Consider the following 24,877-nt stretch of genomic DNA (forward strand, 5'->3'; position numbering starts at 1 on the left):
TTTGGTATACTCACACATGCACACGCACACGCACAAACAGACACACATGCATGTACACTAGTAAACAACCACAGCTGTTTATTGGATATGTTGACATTTGATCGTGGCTTCTCATTTTGGACTAATTTTGCAGGATATCTGTATAGTTTACTAAAACAAGATGGAAACGTAAATGTTTAAAGTGAACTATTATTATTATTATACTATTGATAAGATGTTCTCTTTCTGTAATAAGGTTTGATAAATATACCATATAATTTGGCTGCGGTCTGGTCCAACTGAATGGAAAGATTCAAAAAGTTGTAGATTTTTGTACTGAATCTCTAACACCTTATTATATATGGTTAAGCTTGTTAAGTCAAATGCTTAAGAGGCCAAAATATGTTGTGGTAGGACCCTAATGTAGTAGTGTCTTCACAAGTATGACAACATAACCCACTACTCACAGTACAGTAGGACGGAGGGCTGGAAGCTGCGCCATGCACACTGAATGCATGACAACGGAATTCTTTTTTTAGATAGCTTCGATCTATTTTGAGAGATGGGTAATGATACAGGACAGACACTGAAGGACATTCAAACCTGTCAACTCCTTTTTCTTCACACCTCATTGGTCAGAGGGAAGATGGCATTGATGAAAGGTCGTGGTGACGCTTATTAAAAGAGAATATATTCATCTGATCCATGGGTAGCACAGGGTAGTTTCTACTCGCTGCCTATAGATGGATTGGGTAATTGATCTGATCCGTCCTCCCTCACCCTGCCTCCAGCAGCTGTTAACCCTGCACTGTATTAAAATCAGATTAGGCTCGTCTACAGAGAGGACGTGCCAAAGGAAGGTTTGCAGCATATTCACGTGTGTCAACACAACTCTGTACTCGCATACAACAAAGAGTAAAGACAGAGAATCAGGAGAATCCCAGTTTTTTTTGTTTGCTTTGATGCCCAAAAAGTATCTCCTCTATAAAGGAAAGGTGTCTACACATATCTCTTTGAATATCAAATAAATGTGATCAAATATGTGTCATTTTAAAGGTGAAGCACTCCTATTAACTGACAAAAAGGGTTTGTAAGCCGATGACACAGTTAATAATCCTGAAATCCGTTCTAAGGGTAAAAAATGCGCAAGCAGGATTTATATTTACATTTAAATACTCAAGGTTATGTTTATGTTTGTATTAACATGTTTTTCTTTGAGGTATTTTGGAATTTAAAGGTGGGGTAGGTAAGTTTCAGAAACCGGCTCGAGATACACTTTTTGTTATATTCCATGGAATGCTCTTAACATCCTGATAGCAATGAATATCTTAAGTGCTTTGACAAAAAATCCTTAAAAAAATGTCATCTGTGGAAGCCGTAGTACTGTAAAAAGCACGACCAATCCGTTTAGCCGGTGCACGTTCATGTGTGTTGGAGGAGGTGCTCTGTAAGGAAGTCTGAAGGAAGGGGTGGATTCTTTTCGGCTGTGTACTTTCAAATTTTAGTGCACTCGAGCCGGTTTCTGAAACGTACCTACCCCACCTTTAAAATAAAGGAGTTTTCTGTATAAGCATGTACAATCTGTGTGTTATTGTTGTGGCGCAGGACTTAATTTACCATATCGCTAATTTACATGAAATACAATTCTTCAAATGATTTAGCTAAAAAATGTAAATACGCATTGCTACGGAATTCCCTGATTCAATGTAAGCTTATTTAATATATCTTAAATGTGCACAGTATATACACACTGTCAACATTAACATTTGAATGAGGAAAGAGAAGAGGGTAAGTTTGTTAAATAGCTTGTTGAATCGATTTAGGCCATGTCTTCATTAATACTGTCCTTCTTGGTTAATTTAGCGATAATGCAAGAAAATCTCATAAAATATATATTACTCACGAGTGCATATGCAGAAGGATATATGCACACGGATTAGAGACTCAGCTTAAAATGAAACGTACTAAAATGTTGAAAAGCCCTCATTTGTCATTTACCACTGAAGCCATATTAAACCGAATCACAAAAAGAACTGCATGTAGAATGTAGTTTACATCAGTGTTGCTCTGAAAATTTGAAATGTACAATAAAGAAGAGAGGCTGAAACAGATAAAGAGCTGCATAGGGGGATGGTCAGGGAGCCAACGACGATGATCAGAGATAAGCAGGAGGGGGAACAAAAGGGCAGAAAGGGAAAGGGCTTGTCTAAGTCCCTTTTCAATTTGTGCTATATTGTTCATTGCAGATGACAGATTCGGTAGAGAAAAGTCTTAATAAAGTAGCACATGATCATAATTAATTCCCACACGTTTTTTTAGTATGGAAAATGTGGTTTATTCATCAAATGAAACATGCTCTATAATAATCAAAGCATTATGTTTGAAAAGATGAAACAAGGCTGTTCCTCTGATTGCAGTTGCTTTATGTAAATATGGGTCAATTCAAATAGTCTGATTAAATTGTTGGTTTGTTCTCCGGGTGCGTGTGTAGCAGCAATTAAAAAGCATTAAACGTTGTGCAGTATACTGTTTATTTTAAGAAGCAAGCGGAAATACCCTTTACAGTGAGCGCCTGGAGGGGAGTGAGGAATGTAATGCAAACAAAGTCTCTTGTCCTTCCTGTCTTATTGGCTGGTGGCCAGTGACGTGGGAGGTATTGCCAAAAACTGAATGCATCCGCCTGAGATTTTAAACATGTTTCAGTGAGAGCCTGTCTTTATGCTACTCATGTCAAGCATTGAAGGCCAATAAAGAGTTATACTATGACATTCTTAAGATGAATATCAAGAGCATCACAAAACAAACAAGTAAAAACAAGCCAAGAAAGGCAAAGAACAAGTTAGCTATTGTTAAAAATGCTACATATTTAAATTCTTCATCACCAAGTCTGAGCTCACCTGATATCACCAGAGAGAGACAATAAAGAAAGCAGATACACAGAGTGATGCAACTCTCACTCCGAATAGTGACTCTACTTCTTGGAAAGGAAGAGTGAGTAGACAGACCAGACAAACTTGGCAGGACTGAGCTCACACTGAGCTCACACAAAAAACGTAGAGGTTCGTTCCAAAATCAATGCGGCCTACTAATATTTGATTCTCCAAAAACTCGAGGCTTCTATTGGCAGACATGACAAACACACACACACACACACACACACACACACACACACACACACACACACACACACACACACACACACACACACACACACACACACACACACACACACACACACAAAAGTAAAAGTTTCCTCCATGAATGATCGCCTACTGTATGACTGCGAAGGGGCGGGAAATGTAGCGTTGTACCCAAAGTGTAGCGTCCTTTAAAAGTTGGACTGTTGTAGTTTCAGTGGTTCTCAGGTTATAGTTACATAGCAGTGAATATAAACAGACTGATTAATGTGAATATTACTGGAAACTAACCTGTGTAAAAGTTTCTCGAATAAATGTAATTTTTTTGGTGGAAGAAGCATGTATAATTTTTTTACCCTGCCCCTCAAAGAATCGGAATTGAGAACCGTTAAGAATCGGAATCGAAAAGTAGAATCGGAATCATTATCGTTGAAATTCAAACGATACCCAACCCTACTTACAGACAAATTAAATTAGCTTAAAAACAAAATATAAGCTGTAAAATACACCTTTCGTGAAGTGAATGAATTAGTGTTGCATGGTGTACCGATACTTGAAAGGTACTGCGATACCCTGCCGTTAAAAACTTTACGATTCCTCCGTTTCATTAGTATCGGTACTCTAAGAATGACGGGGAAAAGTATTCCGGTGAGAAAGCGCTGTTTTAATCCCTCCCCTCTCTCGTGCACGCGCTAGCTGCCAGAGCATGTGAGAAAACGAGAAGCATGGCTGCAAGTGGGAGTGCAACTGCCGCTGCGCCTCGGCTTGTTGACAAAAAAGACGCCAGAAGCGAAATGTGGAAGTATTTTAGCTATATCTCTGACAGTGAGGGCAAGCCTACGGACACCACGAGGCCTGTCTGTGAGACATGTTTTAGATCCTGGCAAACCAAGGGAGCCAACACATCAAACTTGGCCAAGCACCTCGCTGACCGGCATCCAGACAGGTTAGCGAATGTGATAGATAACATAATTACATCATGCTCAGCCCATGCCCTCAAATCTAAGTCAAACCAGTGTAATTTATTTTGTGACAAATGAACGTTTTCGTAGTTTTCCGAGGCAATTAATGGCAATGATAGCTGTCTAATATGGCTATCTTTTTAGCTAACTTACCAATGTGGTTCTGGTTCTGGTGTGAAATAAAGCACAATAATTACATTTAAGACTGTTTCCCTTTTTTTAAGAAAAGTATCGAAAAATAATCGGAATCGCAATTCTTGACATGGTATCGAAACCAAAATGTTGGTATCGTGACAACACTATACATTTGGTTAAATAAAACAAACCGACGTGCAATCACCGCTACATGTAAATGCACTTTAACACAGGGGTATCTCCTCTTGCACTTTATGTAGCTCTTTTATCTCCTCCTGCACTTTATATATCATAGCTGCTACATTGTACTACCTTGTGGTAAATGCTTGCTGCTCATGCTCTTTCTGCATATCATGTATTTCTGTTAGCATGTATATAAATGTTATGTTCATAAATGTTGTATGTGACGGGACTACGGATGGAAATGAGCTCAAAGCTAAAATCCGGCTAATTTACATTTCAAAGCATTATTTTTTTTAAATATTCATTAAGGTGCATTGTCCCGGTTCAAATAAATGATTACAAAAAAAATTATAATATGACTGCAAAGATGAACAATGCAAACCATGTCACATTTAAAAGATATTTAGCATGTATAATACAAAGAAAAACTTTTCCTGTAGATTCGGACCAAAAGTCACTGTTATCATATACATGTATGTGATGATGTCTGACTGATGTGTTACTATTTCATACGTATGATTCAGCAGTATTTGCGTATATCAGAAGTTTGCTGTAAGAATAATCCATTGTGGTGAGTCTCTACTTTATATACAAAGGAAAGACTGAAGCAGTCCTTTCTTATTCACCAGAATGTAATGTAATAATATTTATACTTTGAAGATTTTAAATGAAATATGTTGGGGTTTTACAAATATGGTTTGTATTGAAAGTGATGGATTCCTTCTCAATGCCTCTGCTCTCTCATTCCCTCTGAGTGGTCTCATCCGCTGCCTCGGCATCACACTGACCAGAGTGATCTGGTGTGATCCTGAGTGATCCTTCTTCTGTCATCCAATGGCCTTGCAAATTACTGTTGAAAAATAAAACATGTTTAAGATTCAATTAGATTCAAGACACATTGGTTTAGGGAAATATATTGGTTAAAAGAGTACTTAGTTAAGGGTTACGGCTAGAGATGATCCGATCACGTGATTTTCAAAAAATCGGGGATCGGGATTATTTTATTTATTTTTTAATCATTTTTTTTTTTTAATTTAATGTTACAAAACAAAAATGACCATGTTCACGTCTTAAAGTCATCCTGAGGACTTAGTTTTGGTTTATATTACACAACATCATGTATGTGTTGCTTTCTTTGGGCTTGTTTTCATAGACCTGGTTGCTTATTTCTCTGAAATCTGGCAACCGAGTGGGTGCAGTGTCTAATAGTAGCAGTAAGCTAACGAGAGGCTACGTTCAGCTGGTGACTCGGGAGTCGGGACAGAGAAAATGTCAGGAGTTTGGAAGTATTATAAAATTGAAAGCGAAGGCAGTGTAACAGCCAGATGCAATGTTTGCAAGGCAGAGGTTCCGCGTGGTGGAAAGAACAGAGCTACGTTCAACACGACCAATCTAATACGCCACCTGAGAAACAAACACCAACAACAACACGGCGAGTACACAGCGGCCACTCAGGTAACGGCACTGAAACAACCGACACTTTCAGAGACTTTTAAAAGGAAAGAGAAACTGCCCCAGAACAGTGAAAAGGCCAACACAATTCAAGTTCAACAGCCAAGATAGCTGAATTCATCGCGTTGGATGACCAGCCGTTATCTGTTACCTTTTTTTTCTCTTAATGCATTGCATAAAGATCGGATCGGGAAAAATCGGTATCGGCAGATTGTCAAAATCAAATGATCGGAATCGGATCGGGAGCGAAAAAAGGTGATCGGGACATCCCTAGTTACGGCCCGTCTACACAGCAGCGTGCGTTGAAGCTTGCCTGCGGGCGTGTCTGAAACTCGACCAACAACCAATCACATGAATCTCCCGCCCCGGACACACAAGCAGCGGTTTGATTGGCTAGAGCTTGTACTGGCATATGATTCGATTGGCTGACGCTTCTGCCGAGGCTTCAAAAGTTGAACATTGCTCAACTTTTGCAGCGAGCCACGCCAGCAAAGCTCCGCGTCGCTTCCCACAATGCAGTTCGGCAAAAAGTGACATCACCCCATTCAAAGTGAATGGTGAAGCTTTCAACGCACGCCGCTGTGTAGACGGGTCGTTAGTGTATGAGGATGCTAATGACACTTGAACCTAAACATGGTTTTTAGTCATCTTGCGAAAACGAGTGCAAAGGAAAGCAGTCTGTAAACAATTTTCAAAGAAGAGACATGGTTAAGATCAGCTGCGTCCTTGCCACTGCGAGACATTTTCCTGCAAGCACACAGGTCAAATGAACCACATAACCTCTCAAACACTTATGGAGTAGTAGCACATGTATTCCTTTTTAAAAGGTTTGGTAGCAAAATACCTTCTAGCGATACCTGATAGCTACCAACATGTTTACATGAATGGTGTCACCAGTATGAAATGCATTATGTGGAAAAAACATATGATCTTTTATAAGTGCACTATAGTTTACTTTGCTTCCTTTCCTTTACACAAAGTTTTTGTTCACATTTTTATATCAACCCCGTCATTCATTTTAATAAGCTTACCCGGCTCTATTTTCCTTGCAGTATAATGCAACTTTAGCGAGCAACTAAACCAGCCAATCAAATCTCTGCATGTGCATTCCTGTTAAATCTAATTGTTATGTGGACAGAGTAATTCCCCTGTTTCTTTGCATCACATTATGCCGTTTTGGTCACTAGTACACAGCCACTTGCATACTATCTTGAAACTCTGGAAGATATTACAGTCACATATTCATGCATAAAAGTCTGAAATCTTCTTCTGAAAGTGAAATATATTCCGTTGTCTGTCTGAGGAATGTTGTAATAGTCAATAAGCCACAGAAAATGATAAGAAATGATTGCATTGAGATTCCTTGAGACTGCTTTCATTACGGCTAATTGGATTGTATGGTGCCCACTCATTGGCCGACATTGATACTTTTACATCGTATTTAAGGCGCTTAATCTGAATGGCAAAGATATCATGAGAGTAACATTTAAGCTCTTAAATCCGGAGGATGTCATAAGGGTTTTAGAGAGGGGGGGAGATACAGAGAGGGGGGAGGGAGAGAGAGGGGGAAAGCAGAAGAAAGACGCCAGAGAGAGGGTCTCGGTGACTATGTGCTCAGAGAGACAGTACAACAGAATGACAGTGCAGGGCTTTTGTTCGACAGACTGCCAGCTTGTCAATTCCAATGTAACATTTTTATCGACAGCCTCCTCACCACAAGCTGACAGACGGGCAGGAGCTCAACTTTTGCGTTCCACACGAGAAGTTTAGGGTTCGTGAAACAGGTTCCCTGGCAAACTTTGGAGGAGTCTTTGTTTTCCCCTCGTTGTCTGCTGCTAAAGGAAGTATGCAAGACTGGCAATGTTTATTCACTTGACCTAGAAAACGCTCTTAGTATAACTGTGCACATATTCTGCATTTAAAAGTAATTTTTTTATTTTATAGTGGAACGACATACGCACAATGTACTGAATAAGCTATTTCTGCATGAATTGCTGTTGTTTTAGAGGATCTCAGGGGGGGACACAGTTTGTGTTAATGGGCTTGCTGGCTTCTACATCAGGACATCTACTCAAATGGCTATACTGTGCCTAAATAAAGATTTTCTCTTAAACCTCCCATAATCCGCTTCTTCTGACTGGTACGGCTAAATAGCACCTTTTACATATTACGAGTGAATGCTTCCCCAATTAGTCGATTGATGGACAATTAACCACTATATAATAATTCACTGTTAACTGAGTGATAAAACACATCATTCTGCTTCAGTAACATAAACTGGTCAACAGTTACATTTTAAAAGTTGCAAAAAAAACAACTTAGATTTACTTCCCCCTATGAGCGAATCCACTGATTGCAGTGAACATGTAATGTTTTTAGTCAAAATGTCCCGTTTTTAAATGACTTATGTGAATCAAAAAGAATCCTAGGGTTTTAACTGTTAGTTGACCTTTTCCAACTGCATATCAACAATGAACATAATTACAAGTTAACCCCTAATAAAAATCTAAGGAAATGTGTTTTCAATAACTATCATTAAATGAGCAGTATGAGAACTTTTAGCAGAATGTCCTCATTATTTCACTCCAGTTTCCACTCACTCCGTTTATTCTGCCTCTCAATGAAGCTGCTGTTATTTTTAGCCTGTTTACAGCACTACCTGGCTGTAAACAGGAAGTGCAGCAGATTACTACACAACTGTCCATCTGGACATTAATACACAATAGAAAGTCAAAGCTATTTCCCTGGCCACAGACGGACTGTGTTGTTCACGGCTGGGCTTGGTCCAGCAACATACATTCATCCAAATTCGCCAGCCGAGCAGGAGGGAGAGCGTCTGCGTGGAAGATGGATTCCTTTGATGTCTAATAAGCAATTATTGATGCTTCACCACCATTTCTACTGAAACTCACTAATACCGAACAGCACATTTTTTGACGGCTTTATTTACTGCTAGTACTTTGATTGCTTTTGACCACCTCAAATGATGCAAGGGTTGCACATTGATCCTGTGCTTTGTGTCTTACGTTTGTTTGCCGACTGTTTAATAATTAAATTATGGCAGCACGTGTGTGATGTTTAGAGAGACCGTTCCTTAGCATGCAGAAAGAGAGTTACAGTGGGGAAGAGAGTAAACTCGGAGAGCTGTGAGAGATAACCTATAGTATGTTGGAGAGAGAAAGAGACCGAGGGAGAAGGGGAGAGTGAACAAGTGAAGGAGAAAGAAACCACTAAGGGATTCTGCGGCTGTGAGTGTGTGTTCATGTGAGTGAAAGAATAAGACAAAGACAGAGGGGCAGAAAAACAGAAGACAAAGTCGCAGGCAAAGCCAAAGTTACCTTTATAAACGCACTGACCTTGTGCACTTCACATTAACCTCCCGCTCCAAGAGAATTAGTCTGAAGCATTCACACTCTGCTGTTCCAATAACTGAGCCAATTGATTTCAGTGGACCAGAAATGGGGAAATTGAATCTCCTGTTACCGTGGCTAGAGACCAAGGGAATATGTAAATGCTGAACAGACAGACCTGAAACAGCCTCTGCTTACTGTTAGTCCACTGTTGTCTCTCTGGATAGATTCTGTGTGACTCGTATAGCTCCCTAGGGTGCCAGACTGTTGGAACAACTTCATAAGCTGTGACTGCAGGGATGGATAAAGTCTTTCACCATTTTGTCACTCCTCTTCCCAGTGCGTCAGGTTTCAAATGCAGGTAGGGAAAGGGGACAAAGGCATACGAGAATGGGCCCCGTTACCAAATATAGTTTTTAGTGAATGACATGTAACATCAGATTATCACACAGCACTACGGGCAGTCTTTCTAACCCTATTAAATCAGGAGTGAACATATTATTTCTGATTGATGGCCGAGGGCGAGGAGCTCAGACGGATTCATTTATGCAGCATTTGCTGCTCGTTAATAACAACCGATGCTATCACAACAAAAACAAGCTTTAAGATAACTCTTTGTACGTTCAACCCAGGCGAAGAGTTTAAGAAGACACTTCAAACTAAACATGTATTGATTTTTTAAATGCCTCTGTTATACAATAGTCGATGTAAGTATTCAGCATGAAGCTAATGTTGATGTTTGGCTCTACAACTGCACATTTTGCCTTCTGCAACAAATGGCTTTAATCCACATAAATTAGATGAAGTTGCTCGGCAGGAGGCAGAGATTAGAGGGATAATAAACGCAGTGTGTGTGTTTCGGAAAAGTGGGGAGACGGAGAGGAGCAGAGCAGCTCTGACTAGACGGCTGAGAAGGCAGGAGTGTTGACAGAAACACGGTGTAAGAGCAGCGGCTGGGGTAAGGACCTTTCAGCGGCATGCCAAAGTCAACCATCAAGAAAGGTGGCATGAGAGGAAGGTTGAATCAATTCAGCCGAGAAAGTAGAAGAAAGAAATTAAATACTATAGCAACATGGTCAAACAGCTTCTTGATTTTTCCTTAAAGTGGACCTATCAACATATATTGTAGGGCAATACCTATATAAAACATTTCAAAATACCAAACAGATCATACATTTTAGCCATGCCTCATTTTGCGCTATTTGCTCTTTTCCAGCCCTGTTGCTGACCACGCCCCCCTGCAAAGGAGGGGGGCGTGGCACGAGCGTCATGTTACCATGCTGTTACCATGCTGTTACCATGCCACGCATTCCCTGATAGGTGGAGAGTTGCCCATATAGGCGGAGCACCCCGTTTCTGACGTCAGAGATATTACAAATCTGAATCAGTCTGTATCAGATCCGTTGCAGCCCCGTTTTTAGAGATTATAGTATGGAGGAAAATAGAGAGGGTTGTGTTTTCTGGCACTTGGTGAGTTCCCTGACTCACCGGGGACACATAATCATGTATGAAAGACGTACAAAAGTGTATTTTGCATGATACTATAGGTCCCCTTTAAATCTGAGGAATCATTTCAATGGCGTTGTGAAAAACATAATTTTGCAGATTTTCTAAACCGGGATTTATTTAGCTTTTAATAAAGATGGTCCCAAATTAGAACCTGTAGAGAGATGTTTTTACAAATAAGATTAACGCATGAAAAAAGGAAGACACAGCATACTAAATCCCTGTTTTTTTAACATCCTACGGGGATTGCATTTTTACTTGGAAGGGTAGAGAATCTCTCACGATAGCAGGGCATTAGCTTCAAGGGTTTTTGCATTTTTATTAATTTAGGTCATACAACACAGAAATATAATATATTTTTTTAGATATACTGTATAACACATGCAAGGCTATAATCCATGACATGTATGTGTAGGAGCAGTGGTCGTTAAATGGAAATGATGACCACTGTTTCCCAAGGGGATTTGGTGCTGACAGATCTGTTCGGAGCAGCCTGGCACTTTTCCTGAATTTACAGTAACCAGAGTTTGTGTGCTTTGGCCAGCGATCCCAGAGAAATGGGCATGCTTCACACTGTAACATGGCTGTTATGACAGGCTTTCTCATAGAAAGCCTGCATGGACAGACAGACCCTAGGGGCAGAGTACATAAAGAGGAGTCAGTGGCACATTGAGAGGCTGTCATTGTGCTTCACAATTTACGGTGTCAGAAATCTGGACGAGTGTGCCAGTCAGGTCTTGGTAGAAGGTATATGCAACAGTTATGATATATACAGACATTTTTCTCTGTCTTGCTCACAAACTCCAATTACGCTCTATTTCTTCTTATAAAGCCACTCATTAGCGCTGACGGGTTTCGCAACGTGAAGCAGAACACTGAATAGATAGAAAATGTAGAGCGACAAGCTGCTTTTCTGGCGTACAAAGAGAGTTTTTCAATAGGGAATCCTTTGTTCACTGTGTAAGTCCCAATGGCCTCCCGTGTAAGAGCCCAGTGTGTCACTTGAGACTAAACTCCTGCTCACAAAAAAGTAATTAAAAATGTTTGTAAAAATCCACTCAGGTTAGACCTCATGTGTTCTCCTTTAAGAACAAGATCCATCCTTTGAAAAGAAAAATGTAAATGTATTAGATATTTCTCTCCACCTGTCCCTCATTCTTAAATATTTATACCATGCGCTCAAGAGGTCATGTATTTACCCTGATCTTCAGAGTTTCATTCACCTCAGACAATGAGATGTAGTGTATACACAAGACAGAGGCAAGGCAGCATAAAGAGTGGAAGGAGAGAAACCTCTGAATCAACACTTTCCCTTGGATGGAAAATGTGGGAGATATTCTGAGCCCCAGGAGTATTTGGTTGGGCCAATGTTTTATTTGAACAAGGCGTCCTAGGGGCAAAGCCTAATGTTATGACTTATTAAAAGTGCAGCATGAAGGGAATTACAACATGGTGGGAAACAGTGCATGCTGCCTGCAAGTTGCAACTGTACAGTATGTTGATGAATATATATGTGTGCATGTGACTGTTCGCCCGAGGAAAGAGGACAAGGACAGTTCAGTCAGATGATGCTCAGTACACTACACTTCATTTACTTGATGCATTCAAGGGTTCGTCTTTGAATATTGTGAATGAGATTAGGTCTGGCAACATTTTTGAAGACATATGCAAGGAGAGGGATATCATATAAAATAAAAGTTCAAATGGAACTAAATTCGATTCTGCATATACCTGTTACCAAATAAGCTAGGGAAGGAATTGTTGGGGATATTGATTTGCATTTACAGCACTGAATGTATGTTAGGTTCGCCTGGCAAATTCTAGATCACAGTAACTACTAGCTCAACATGAACAGCCATGAGGACAGCTATCAGTTGTTGACCGATTCTTACCATCACAATTGCCTACGCAAATAGCCTTTTTGGGGTTAGGGGGTCCGTACAAATAAGCCTCCGAGAGTAGGGTGAATCATCACTGTGGAAATTACACATTCTAAAATACCGTTGCCAAGGCCTACAGGTTTTGACCCGTTAACTGTAACCTGTAAAAGAGGGTTACATATTATAATAAATACTGTAACTCACAAATGTTTCAAAGAAAGTTCATAGTTTTGTCACTATCACAATAGTTTTTCAAATATCTTGTTTCTTTTGGACCATCACGCTCAAAAAAACTACAGAGATTATCAGTTTATCATCACTTAAGATAAAGACAAGAAGCCAATTCAAGAAGCAAATTAAGTTTTACATTATTTGGTTAAATTAATTATACCAACAGCTTTTTCTGATACCATGTTGTTCATTCATTTAACTGATCAGTCAAATCCTTTTATTTCCCATTCATTTGCCATAGGTATGCTAGTATCGGGAATTAAATGTTGATTTCAACCAAATCTTTCGAGCCTGAAATGCGAGTTATGGCTGATGACTCACTTTTAGAGGCAATATCTGTGTTTATTTTGTATAGTTTAATTAAAGAATGTATACATGTTAAAGACTGTTAGAATCAGTAGCAAATAAGTTAGTATCTATAGAGGAGAGACTTCTATCAGACTAAAAATCCTTTTGTAAGTATAGTTTCAGGCCTTTGTCCCCCTTCTCTCTGTTAACTAAACTGCCAAAAAGGTGAAATGGGCGCTCACTCTGAAAGGGCAGCCATATGCACGACGGCAAATCTCTCACCTTATTAAATATACATCAATACTCAGCCTTACTTGTGAAAAAGCTTTGACCTCAGCTAAGATAACATTGACTGAGGTTTTATCTTTAACCTATTGTTTTGAACAGGAAATAATGCTTCAGGGGACAACATGTGAAACATATAAGTACAACGACGAGGAGAGGTAGGAAAAACAGCCTGGGCGTTATGATGGAAAAACAGGAGGTAGACATGTGGGAGAACAAACATGCCATCCAAGGTGAAGCACATGAGAGCATTGGTAGAAAAAACCTCCGCTTTCTTTGCCCCTTTTAAAGAAAGCAGTACTCAGTGACTGTCAGTACTAGAGTTTACACTTAATGCCAATCTGGTCGAATTTCAAGGTGTGCGTGACTTTGGCTGAAAAGAGAAAATTGAGATATCTCGATCAGGTTAGTCGGGTTGCACCTGCTCCGGTGACAGAACAGGCAAACTTCATCACTTCAGTAAATGATATACCTTCTTTGATTTCAACCTTTTTGGTTGAAAACACATTAAATGCATTACGGGAAAAACAAAGTAAAACAGCTTCACAAATACCGGATATATTATTATGTTACATGATTCATGTTTCTAATCTAAAATCAATTCAATCCCACTATGTGGACCTTCTCTTACAAATTGAAAAATACAAAATTGTCCTGTTTATTACAAATTAAAGAGTTGGATTATAATGTGGTGGCCGTCAGAGTTCAATAATCCAGGAGTTAGTCAGCACATTTTTATTTTCATAGCTTATTGTGTAGTTTTTTTCTTTTTGCAGGAGTTTTTGCAAGAACTTAATTGCGCAATGTCCCTCAGCAGGTGTTTCATTGTTCATCCAGCGGCCATCTGGGCCTGTAATCCTTTGGAGGTGAACACACTGAATTTGAAAAAGGTCATTGCACAGACGCATTTAGTATGGCCTCACGTGTGTGTGTGTGTGTGTGTGTGTGTGTGTGTGTGTGTGTGTGTGTGTGTGTGTGTGTGTGTGTGTGTGTGTGTGTGTGTGTGTGTGTGTGTGTGTGTGTGTGTGTGTGTGTGTGTGTGTGTGGTGTGTGTGTGTGTGTGTGTGTGTGTGTGTGTGTGTGGTGTGTGTGTGTGTGTGTGTGTGTGTGTGTGTGTGTGTGTGTGTGTGTGTGTGTGTGTGTGTGTGTGTGTGTGTGTGTGTGTGTGTGTGTGTGTGTGTGTGTGTGTCTTTGGTTTCTAACCTTCCTTGTCTTTTGCACTGCTTGTGTGAGACCTTTTGTACTTTTTGAGGTCAGAATTAAGGTTGACCTTTTTAAGAACATAACGTGAAGATTTACAATGAGCAGGACGGATGCTGCCGGCGGACAAACCGTAGTGCCTGTCCTGTTGGACCATTCATTGCATTTGCTCTGGGTTGATGGATGATAACCTCATATTCAGCTGCACTAGATCACCATAACAGAAGAACATTTGTGGTGTTTTAATTCAACCAATTTCAAAAAATACTATTGTGTAACAATAAAATCGATTTTCTTTACCTGCCTCTAGGACTTATGTGCAGATATGCCATTTAAACAATAACCTTTATAAAACAAAAATCTGTAGTTCTATATTTTCCTTTCATTTCACCGTATTGGCCCCTCATAGATAATCTCAGCATCAGTATGGACTACAGTAAGTGGCTGAGCGCAGGCAGGACTTCTCGCTGGCTGTGCGCCGGCTCTTCTCTGTGGAACCTGTCAGATGCTATAGAGAGGCCGACTGGAGAGCGCTTCTCAGCAGTTCTTGAGCTTACATGCAGAATGTGCTGCCGTGGTGCTAACCACCTGGATCTGAGCCAACCAGAGACTTGGCTTTGACTCTCGTGCAAGCCCACTTCTTGAAGTTGTGGTTTCATACCCTGTGACTTAAGGGAGCCAGAAGACTATAAACTATACATACAATAAACACTCACGGCAGATCCACTTGGAAGCCCCAAAGCTACATGTATCCCTGCAGTATGTCCGTTAATGTATTGTGGTTTGTGTGTTCAGTGTACCCTCGTTGCACACGCTGGACTGTCTGCCTGATCTTCTTCCATGTTTGTCCCGGCAGAATTGCAAATGACTGGTGGGTGTTGAGGATGATCGCATGTGACAGCTAATGCGTAGGGTTGCTGGCAACATGTGTCAGCGCCAGTGTACATTAACCTAGATTCAGAGTGAGGCCTTTTTGAATCACACTGGAAAGGAAAAGGTCGCTTTTTGAATAAGATATTATTTGACATGTTTAATTTCTCTGTACCCACGTGCTAAGTTTTTTCTTCTTCCTCAGATTTTAAATGCCATTATTTAACTCATAGTATACTGTAATCCTATTGACTTGATCCGTCTTGTACCTCAAAAGTTGAGGGTTAACAGGAGCCTTAGCCTGTTGCTAACTAGCTAGAAAGTGGAGAAAACAGGTAAGGAGGATGTAGCATTGAGGTGGCTTGGGTCAGGGCTGATCCCTTAAAGATAATCTCCCTCTCTAGGGATTTGTTTTTCTCATTTGTCACAGGGCCTCTAAGCTGAGTTTGGAGGTCACCTGCTGTGCAGTCAACAAGACCCAAATTGGGCTAGAGACACATTTGTAAGGAGGCAGGTATTCATTGGAGTCAGTGGGAGAAAGCAAAGTAAGCGGTAAATAGTAGAAACATGAACACCAGGGGAGGCCAGGTCTAGAGTTCATCCATGCCACTGAAATCAAAGGATTTGGGTCAATAACAAAACCAGTTTTAGCCGCAGAGCTTTGAAGAGGTGCATTTGTGTTTATGTTCGTGGCAGTGAAATAGATTAGAGTACATTCTGCGCCACGTTTCACAAAGGTGGTTGAAAACAGGCTCCTTTCTGTGTATTTAGTTAGACTTAAGCCAACTACCTTGCTTATTGTTGCTGTTATCATGTAGGTTTATGTTCAAGAGGGACATTTGATTTAAGTCACTGAGATGGTATTTCATGTTTATTCATGTGTCTAACATTGTGTTAATCACTGGACTCTTGTTTGCATAATTTCTCGATTTCCCATGACTGGACATCAGCCTGATGCTCAACGATATATTTCTCAACATGTCAGCTGAATCATGATCCCAGCTGTGTTGTGGCTGTTTCTGTTTTCAGTAAAGCACCCTGGAAACTTGGTGCTAAAAACAGAAACTGTTGGGCTCACAAAGAGAGGAGTGTGAGGAGCACATGATAACGTTCCTGCTTTAAGGCAGTACAGTTAAGACACTTTTTTCCCAGCAGATCAAACCGCGCTGCAGGCCATGACGGGGTGATCTGTTGAAGCTGCTACGGAGCTGCATACATGATTATTGGGTTTATTCATGAACATGCGTAGTAAAGGCCATCGTTGTTTCGTATTGTAATGTCTTCCTGTTGCATGCGCAATTGTTTGCCAGGTGGAAGTTTTACAATTTTTGCAACCATTTTGTACTTATGGTTAATATTTTGTCTATTTCTAGCACTGAATAATTCTTCTAAATGGAGAAAGTTATTGAGGTGACCAATGTGGGATTACAACACTTTACACACATCTCAGCCGTGTACAGATACATTATTTCCAACGCTCAAATGCACGATCCTTCTAAATTCAATTCCTTGTACTTTTGGAGATCTTTGACCTGGTTCATGCTTTGTGTGTAAATGAACCCACTGCATATGGTCAGACATATATGAGTGGGTGTTTTGTATATAACTATAGGAACTGTTTTGATTTTCTTGTTGAGGCATATGCAAATGTCAGAAAGAATACGGCTGCACTCTTGAGTATGTGTGTGCAGTTTGAAAAGTATGAAAAACATGCATACCAGCATTCCTTAGCATTCACACTGACTTTAAGTATGTATTGCTACACAGCAACTACGAATGACACTTTGGATTCAGTGGCATCGCAAGTTTAATTTGATATTGCATGGATGTGGTACAGTAGGACCCACGCTGCCCTTGACAGGCATGCATTATGGGAGTTTCCAGCCCCACCAGATAATAACACCCTGCCACATCTTCCTGAGATTTAGGCCAGCCTGCTTTGCAACTATGCCAAAATATCTCAGGTGATTAATTTCATTCACAGTGTGACAGTAAGAGATTTAGGTGAAGTAAAAATTGTTAAAATGTCTGCTGCTGCCCTCAACGTATCCACGGCCTCCATTGGGCCTTAAGGACATTCAGTTGCGGGAGCATACTGAGGGAAAGGTGAAAGTGCAGCAAAGAGTAGCTGTGGTGTTTGATTATGGAATTTAAGGTCAAACACAGGTACAGTTCCGTGTGTGTGTGTGTGTGTGTGTGTGTGTGTGTGTGTGTGTGTGTGTGTGTGTGTGTGTGTGTGTGTGTGTGTGTGTGCACATGCGCTTCTGTGACTTGTCTCATTTCTTTGTTTACACTCTAAACAGTGGATTTATAGGAGACAGATAATCAAGATTGGCTGTTTTGAATAAGGTCATTTTAAGTTTGTAAGCCTTGGAGGGGAGACAACACAACAGCTTGGAATTAAAAGCAAAGTATGCAATCACAGCCGGGATACCAGATTCCACCAGAAAGCAAATTTGCCATGTCTGTAGTGACCTACATTTTGTTGGATGGTGAAATCACCTACTTTGCACTGAATTATAACTCAAGAACATTTTGAGGTGGAAAATGAAAGATCCTCATGAACAATATTTAAGAATTGAATATTAACCATAAGAGGTGGCCAGAGTAGATTATACTGTAACCTTAACACAAGTGTAACCCAAGCTCGACAGATGGGACATCTCATATTTCTGTATGCTCAGGTACTCTGCCCAATGCCAGGGTCACCTCCACCAGGAAAAAGTAAATCCCTGGTGGCTCTACCCATACAGTAAGACCTCTCTCCCTTTGAGAGGCGGTGAGTGGGTGTCAACCTAATGTTTATACTGTCTGCTCACGGTTATGTAAGCCATTGTGTCCTCTCTTTCTCTCCCTCTCCCTCTCCCCCAGCTTGTTTAAACCAATCTACCTTTACCTTTCCAACATGCCAAGTTGTGTGTGTTACATAAATAATATCCTTTTAACTGGTCTAGTTTAAGGTTTTTCAGCACGCCAAGGTGTGTATTACATAAACAGTGTAGGCCAGACTGTAGAGAAGCTTTGTACCGTGGAGGCTGTGGTTTTTTTTTGTTGCAGAGTCAAGGATGCTTCTCTTTTATGAGGGGTAGGTTCAGGGAGGCTGTGGTACTTGTCTGAACTATCCCTGTGATAACAGCCTCTAGAATGAACGAGTCAGTGTATCTGCACACGAACGCACACACACACATTTATCTTTACAGTGGGCGGCTGGCTCTACAGCAGCGTAAACACAGTGCAGTACAGAGGTCTGTGTGTGTGAGGAGTGAGGACACACAGTGTTACATGCGTGAGGAGGACATTGTATTTTCTATACAACAGAACTTGCTCAGCTGCTTGTTTACTGACTCTGTCATGCTAATGTACTTATGTGGGTCACAGGGTTCGTTTCCTACCACGTGTGTCCTCATGCAGACATCTCACAGCCCATTATTCACCCATAATGATGTTATCTTGATAACCTCAGAATAACTACCGCACTCTTGACTTCCCCTGTATCTCTAATTTGTCATCTTCCTTGACTTCATGCTCCGTTTCTATGGCAACTAATTGTTCGACTTATGTCAAGCTCGGACGCCTTCTGACCTTTTTGAGCGCCACACATTGACCTGTTTACGGGTAATGCAGATTTTGAAGTCAGACCTAATAAAACTTCATGAAAAATAATAGGAGGTCCGCTTTAAATGACTGCTGTGATTATCAGATGGAGAATTTCCGGATTTTTATAAATATTTGCCGATCTTATCTGGTCTTAGCTCTCGCTGATTTAGCATTCCTTCGGCAGCTGAGAGAGGGAGGATATTTGAACCATTCGGGGAATGCTACTAGTGTGACATCGGAATTACTTCTAAAAAAGCACGAGGCGAATTTTGAGCCCAAACATCTGTCCTGTGGTTTAGGTCCTCACACAGTTTAGTGGGCACTTTGGGCTTCGTCTGGTTTCTAGCTCTCACAATTATTTTCCTTTGTCATTGCCTTAATATCATATATCATTCCCAAGCAGCATGTCAGTGAGAAGCAGCAAAGAGGACAGCGAGCATTAGTAAGAGATAAACATTTGTGCTTGTACATTTTGGTGGGAAGAAGCAGGTATTGTGTACTCGCACTCATCTGTATCCTAATGGGAAATAAACAGCAACTAAATCAGTTGTTAGCTTTTTGTGTTATCTTTAAAGATGAAAGGACACGGAAAACAATGAAAGGGCTGCCCTGGGGTTTCTGTAGGAAGAGAAAAAAAAAGCAACAACTAGAGCGAAGAATGAGGCCTTTGATCTGTGTAGTCAGTCCCATTGAGTTTGTCTGAGATTGTACCCAGAAATAGAGAAGACAGGGGTCGAAAAAAAAAGAAAAATCATAGTCCCAATTCACAAAAGTAGCCTGCTCAGAACTCCAGAACTTTTATGAACATTATTTCAGAGATATTGTGGTGGAATTTTCCCCATAAATGTAAAAAAATTTCTTATTTAAAGATTAAGTAGAACATTTTTAGGGTGTATAATGTACATTGCAATATCCAAAATATACAATAGGTTAACAATATTTGAAAATTCGATTCTCTGCCTTCTGACTTTTATTTTCAGTTTGACATGAAGGGTGATACAACGCAGGAATTAACAGTTTGAACCTGCCTCAACAACAATGTTATTGCAGTGGTGCATCATCATTAAAACCCTCATTCATACAGACATTAATTTCGACCTCAGAATAGTTTAAACTACGAAAATGTTAAACCAAACACAAGGACATATATTTGGACACACACCTCCTAACCATAACATCCTAATTTGTTTTCTGACGGGAGAATTTTCCTTTTTTCTCTCAAGCTTACAAATACACAACACGTGATTATTATTGCGTACAAACTGTAGGCTAACATCTCTACCGAAAGAGCCTGCTTTGGGAATGTCTGGTTGATTGTGTTTAGTTAAGGGCTACTGGCAGTCGTTGGTGCACAGTCACTGCAGCCTGGCCTGTCTGCTCTGGTTTCATAAGAGAGAGAGGGAGAGTGAATGACCTATATACTTCTCTGAGGGAGGGGAAGTCACCTTGTTGGTGGACCAGCAGGCAGGCAGGCTGGCACGCAGCATTTTAATGTGCAGCACTATTAAAGTGTAGACCACTGACTGCATATTAGAGGCACCACTCAAGAGCTGCTGGCTTTTTTCCTGGACATGAACTTTCGGAGGCTGTTTTTCTTACTGGTGGCTTTCTTGTTAACACCGGTTTATAATAGTGTGAAAAGGCCAATATACAGGGACTGAATATTCAGCAGATTAACATGCTGAAAAACACACCTCGACGAGGATTGGATTTGTGCATGCACACATACACACACTGACATTAGATGAAACCATGGGGCCCGGTGCCAGAAAGATCTAGTCAGACAAACACCTCACCAGAGACTCCTCTAAGCGTCCGGACAAATTGAATGTGTGTGTAGATGGACAAGAGGGAATTAGATCAGTGGTCCTGATTGTATCTGAGTGTGCTGTTGCTGTACCCCTTCCCAGCTAGTCCCCTGGAGGAAATGTGTGTGCATGAGAGAGCGTGCGAGGTAGAGAGACAGAGGGAGGAGGAGGAGAGAGAGTGTGCTTGGCAGCTGGTTTGATGAAGGATGTAAGGAGAATGTTAACCAGACAATCACCTTGCCTGTTATTGATTGAGATGGGAGAGAGGTAATTAGAACAGAAAAGAAGGGGAAGCTGAGGCCACTTTTAATGTTTTGATACAAGGTGTTCTTTGTACCCATCTGTGTGTGTGTGGTGTGTGTGTGTGTGTGTGTGTGTGTGTGTGTGTGTGTGTGTGTGTGTGTGTGTGTGTGTGTGTGTGTGTGTGTGTGTGTGTGTGTGTGTGTGTGTGTGTGTGTGTGTGTGTGTGTGTGTGTGTGTGTGTGTGTGTGTGTGTGTGTGTGTGTGTGTGTGTGTGTGTGTGTGTGTGTGTGTGTGTGTGTGTGTGTGTGTGTGTGTGTGTGTGTGTGTGTGTGTGTGTGTGTGTGTGTGTGTGTGTGTGTGTGTGTGTGCACATTACGGGAATTTTTTTTTAAATAAAAAATGAAACGACATTTCCTATTTGATCACTATGTGCAGACCTGTGGTTTTGAGCATGAAGCTTTTAACATACTCGGAATGTAAATGTACCTTACATTTTTTATTACATGCCAGAGCCATGTGAGTCAGTGCTATTCCATTAATAAATAGCAAACCTTCAAATAATTAATTATTCAGCCTCATTCATAGGGCATGCTTGCTCTGCACACTGATAAAACCATGTCATGTTTCGTACAAGAATTTATTGGGTACCCTGTTCAAACTCAAAATGTAGCTGCCTGCCACCTTCCCTCTTTGCTTTGAATCTCAAGAGAAATAGATGTAGTCCTGATGTCACTGGAAATGCATTGGAGGCGAATGATTCAAAAGCTTAATAAATGGCATTACATCTACATGTAGTTCACTAATCAGAGCCAAACTGATAATTGTCTCTTAAAGCCAACATTGATAGTTGAGTTAAAATATATATATATATATATATATATATTTATATAAATATAGCTTTTTATACATAAAAAAAAAACTTTTGATAAGAAACCTTCAGTTTGGTTATCAACATGTCCAAATTTGAAGTTCAAATATAAAACTGGTAGGGCTCTGCTAAAAATTTGGAAATGAAGACAGTGTTTTGAATGTTTTGAATTAGGTCAAACCTATCTTTGGAATAACTGAGCTGCAATTTCATGTTACTTGTTGGCCAACCCAACGTCTCAGAAGTGATATCCCATTTATGTGGCCTACTGATTTATAAAGGAGGGTGGTAATACTGACACCCTGAACAGTTACTCTGTCGATCTGTATTGACATTCAAATGAATGTATTAATGGTGTTATGAAGGTCTGACAAACATAGATGTGTATTAAACATTTTAAATGACTGAAATATACAAGTTGCCAAGTTTAACCAACAGCCCATATTTCACTGTGATTTAACACGATACATATAGTGTTGTCACGATACCAACATTTTGGTTTCGATACCAAGTCAAGAATTGCGATTCCGATTCTTTTTCGATACTTTTCTTTAAAAAAAGGTAAACAGTCTTAAATGTAATTATTGTGCTTTATTTCACACCAGAACTATAACCATAACACACACTTTTCAACTTTTTAAGCTCTGGCAGCTAGCGCGAGCATGAGAGAGGGGAGGCACTTGAGCGTGCTTGAGAGGGACTGCAGGCACGGCTGCAGTGCAGGGAGTGGAAGCAGAGCGCTGAACACACACGGCTCTTATTAAAACACCGGAGTACTTTCCCCCGTCATTCTTAAAGTACCGATACTAATGAAACGGAGGAATCGTAACGTTTTTAACGGCAGGCTATCGCGGTACCTTTCAAGTATCGGTACACCGTGCAACAGTAGATACATATATCCCAAGTCTTCATGAGGCAGGAAAATAATATTTAAAATATAAAAATCAAGGTTTTTCTGATAATTATCCGCGAAGGAGTTATAGCTCTTATAGCAGTCTTACTTTGCTCGCACTGCCAGTCTTTCTCACTTATGTTAAAACTGATAGTAAACAGCTGTGAGCATATCTCTTTTTTATGGCTGATTAACTATAGACATTAATCATCCATTACTTTTGAGCTTTGACATCTCTTACATTAACCTGCATGATATCACTCGCAGAAATAGGTAAACTGTAACTACCCGTGACCGACTCATTGTGTAACAACTGTACACAATGAGCTTTAATGTTCATGTAATTGTAGAAATCAGTCAGTAGTGAAAGCAGTAAGTGATGCCAAAGTAAACAGAACTGCGGCAGACCGTCATCAATTCTGCTGCCTGTCGATTGTTCCTCAGAATAAAAACGACAACCTGACGTGCTACTATGGTACAGCACTCCTCACCTCTGATCTTCAACCTTTTTGGACAGTCAAATGTTTGCTCTTTATCATGCTTTGTATAATTGTTGTCAACCTTTCCAGTGCCTTACTCTGAAGGGGACGAGGGTTTTGGTTCCCACTTAAATTTGACATTTTGCTTTGTGTGTCTCTGCTTATTGAATTGAAATAATCTCCTCTATAATTCTGTCATTGTCGTAAGCCTGAGGAAGCTATAAATGAGTGGAGTGCAAAGCCATCCTCTCTTGACTGGCCGACATCTTTATGGTTGGCCACATAGTGTTTCTACTGTACTGTGGGTCGTAAAACACAAGAATGTTACACAACGTACATCAAGCAATCACGCGGTGAGGAAGGGGGACCGTCGCCGTGGCTTTGTTGTTGACTTTTGATAATTCTTCTTTGATTTATGTGTAGTCTGAAAACTCTTGTGTGTCCTTTCAGCACGCCACTGAGACAACCGTCCTCAACGGCTAAAGTGTGCCTGGTTTGTGGAGACGAGGCGTCAGGATGCCACTACGGTGTTGTGACGTGTGGGAGCTGCAAAGTATTCTTCAAAAGAGCCGTGGAAGGTATGGCAATAACTCATGTTTAAACAGTATATCACTGCTAAGATCTTTTCTAGGGTTACGAAGAGAGCAACCGACCACGACAACTACAGAAAATCGTACTGAATGAAGAAAAAAACATCATCACTTTGTAAAACACAATGAAAATTGAGAACACATTTTGCTATTTGACAACCCTTGGGCAGAACATATAAACGCACAGCAAGTATTTTTTTTTTAAAAAAGCACATTGATTTGAAAACAAAATCAAGATTGAACCCCCCAAAAAAAGACTAAGCACTGATACCTTGATCTTAAGGCAAGTTACATTGTAGACTTCATTAATGCTACTCCAAACTAAAATAAGACCAATTCTACACATTTTCTTTTTCTGTTTTTAAGTGACATTAATTTGAGAACAATTTGGTAACAACTTTTGGCAGCTCAGATATTACAATGCAACTCCAAAAGAAATAATAATAATAATGACATATTTTGTTAAATTCTTATCCTAAAACTGGTTTAACTATAAGAGGAGAAAGCTATTACTACTATTATACAGCAAGTTTCCTTCATGTTAAAAAAGAGCCAAAATTGGTTCTTACATTTTCAAATAATTAAAAAGAATATCAAGTCAACTGACAACTTTAGCCCACTGAATTATTGGTGGATATGCTGCTTTATTTATTCACAGTAGATTCCAGGTAGGGATTTTTTAACATGTGGCACAACAACAGCTATTCCAACTGGGACATGTTAATAAGGAAATGTGTGCAAACTCTGCTTCAGTAATATCAAGATAATCACCTTCTTCCTGATACAATAGAGTTGGAAAAGTTCCCTTTTAGACAAAGCAGAAGTTTAGCAGCCTGGTCATATTGTTCAGGCAACACGCAACGTCAATCCATTTGTGTATGATGCTTGTATGATTTGCACTACGCTTGTTTATGCTACACACTACTGTTTAATCTGCAGACC

At 40.2% G+C, this 24,877-nt stretch overlaps 1 protein-coding gene across 1 annotated transcript in view; it reads left to right on the top strand.

The window, feature by feature from the left end:
* Positions 1–24,877, top strand: part of nr3c2 (nuclear receptor subfamily 3, group C, member 2) — a 76,024-nt gene that overhangs the window by 23,765 nt on the left and 27,382 nt on the right. The window contains exon 3 of the mRNA XM_034086117.1: positions 23,796–23,923. Within this exon, the coding sequence (XP_033942008.1) occupies positions 23,796–23,923 (128 nt within the window). The remainder of the gene's footprint in view (positions 1–23,795; positions 23,924–24,877) is intronic.

The sequence above is a fragment of the Pseudochaenichthys georgianus genome, chromosome 1 (assembly GCF_902827115.2).
Source record: "Pseudochaenichthys georgianus chromosome 1, fPseGeo1.2, whole genome shotgun sequence".
Lineage (NCBI taxonomy): Eukaryota > Metazoa > Chordata > Actinopteri > Perciformes > Channichthyidae > Pseudochaenichthys > Pseudochaenichthys georgianus.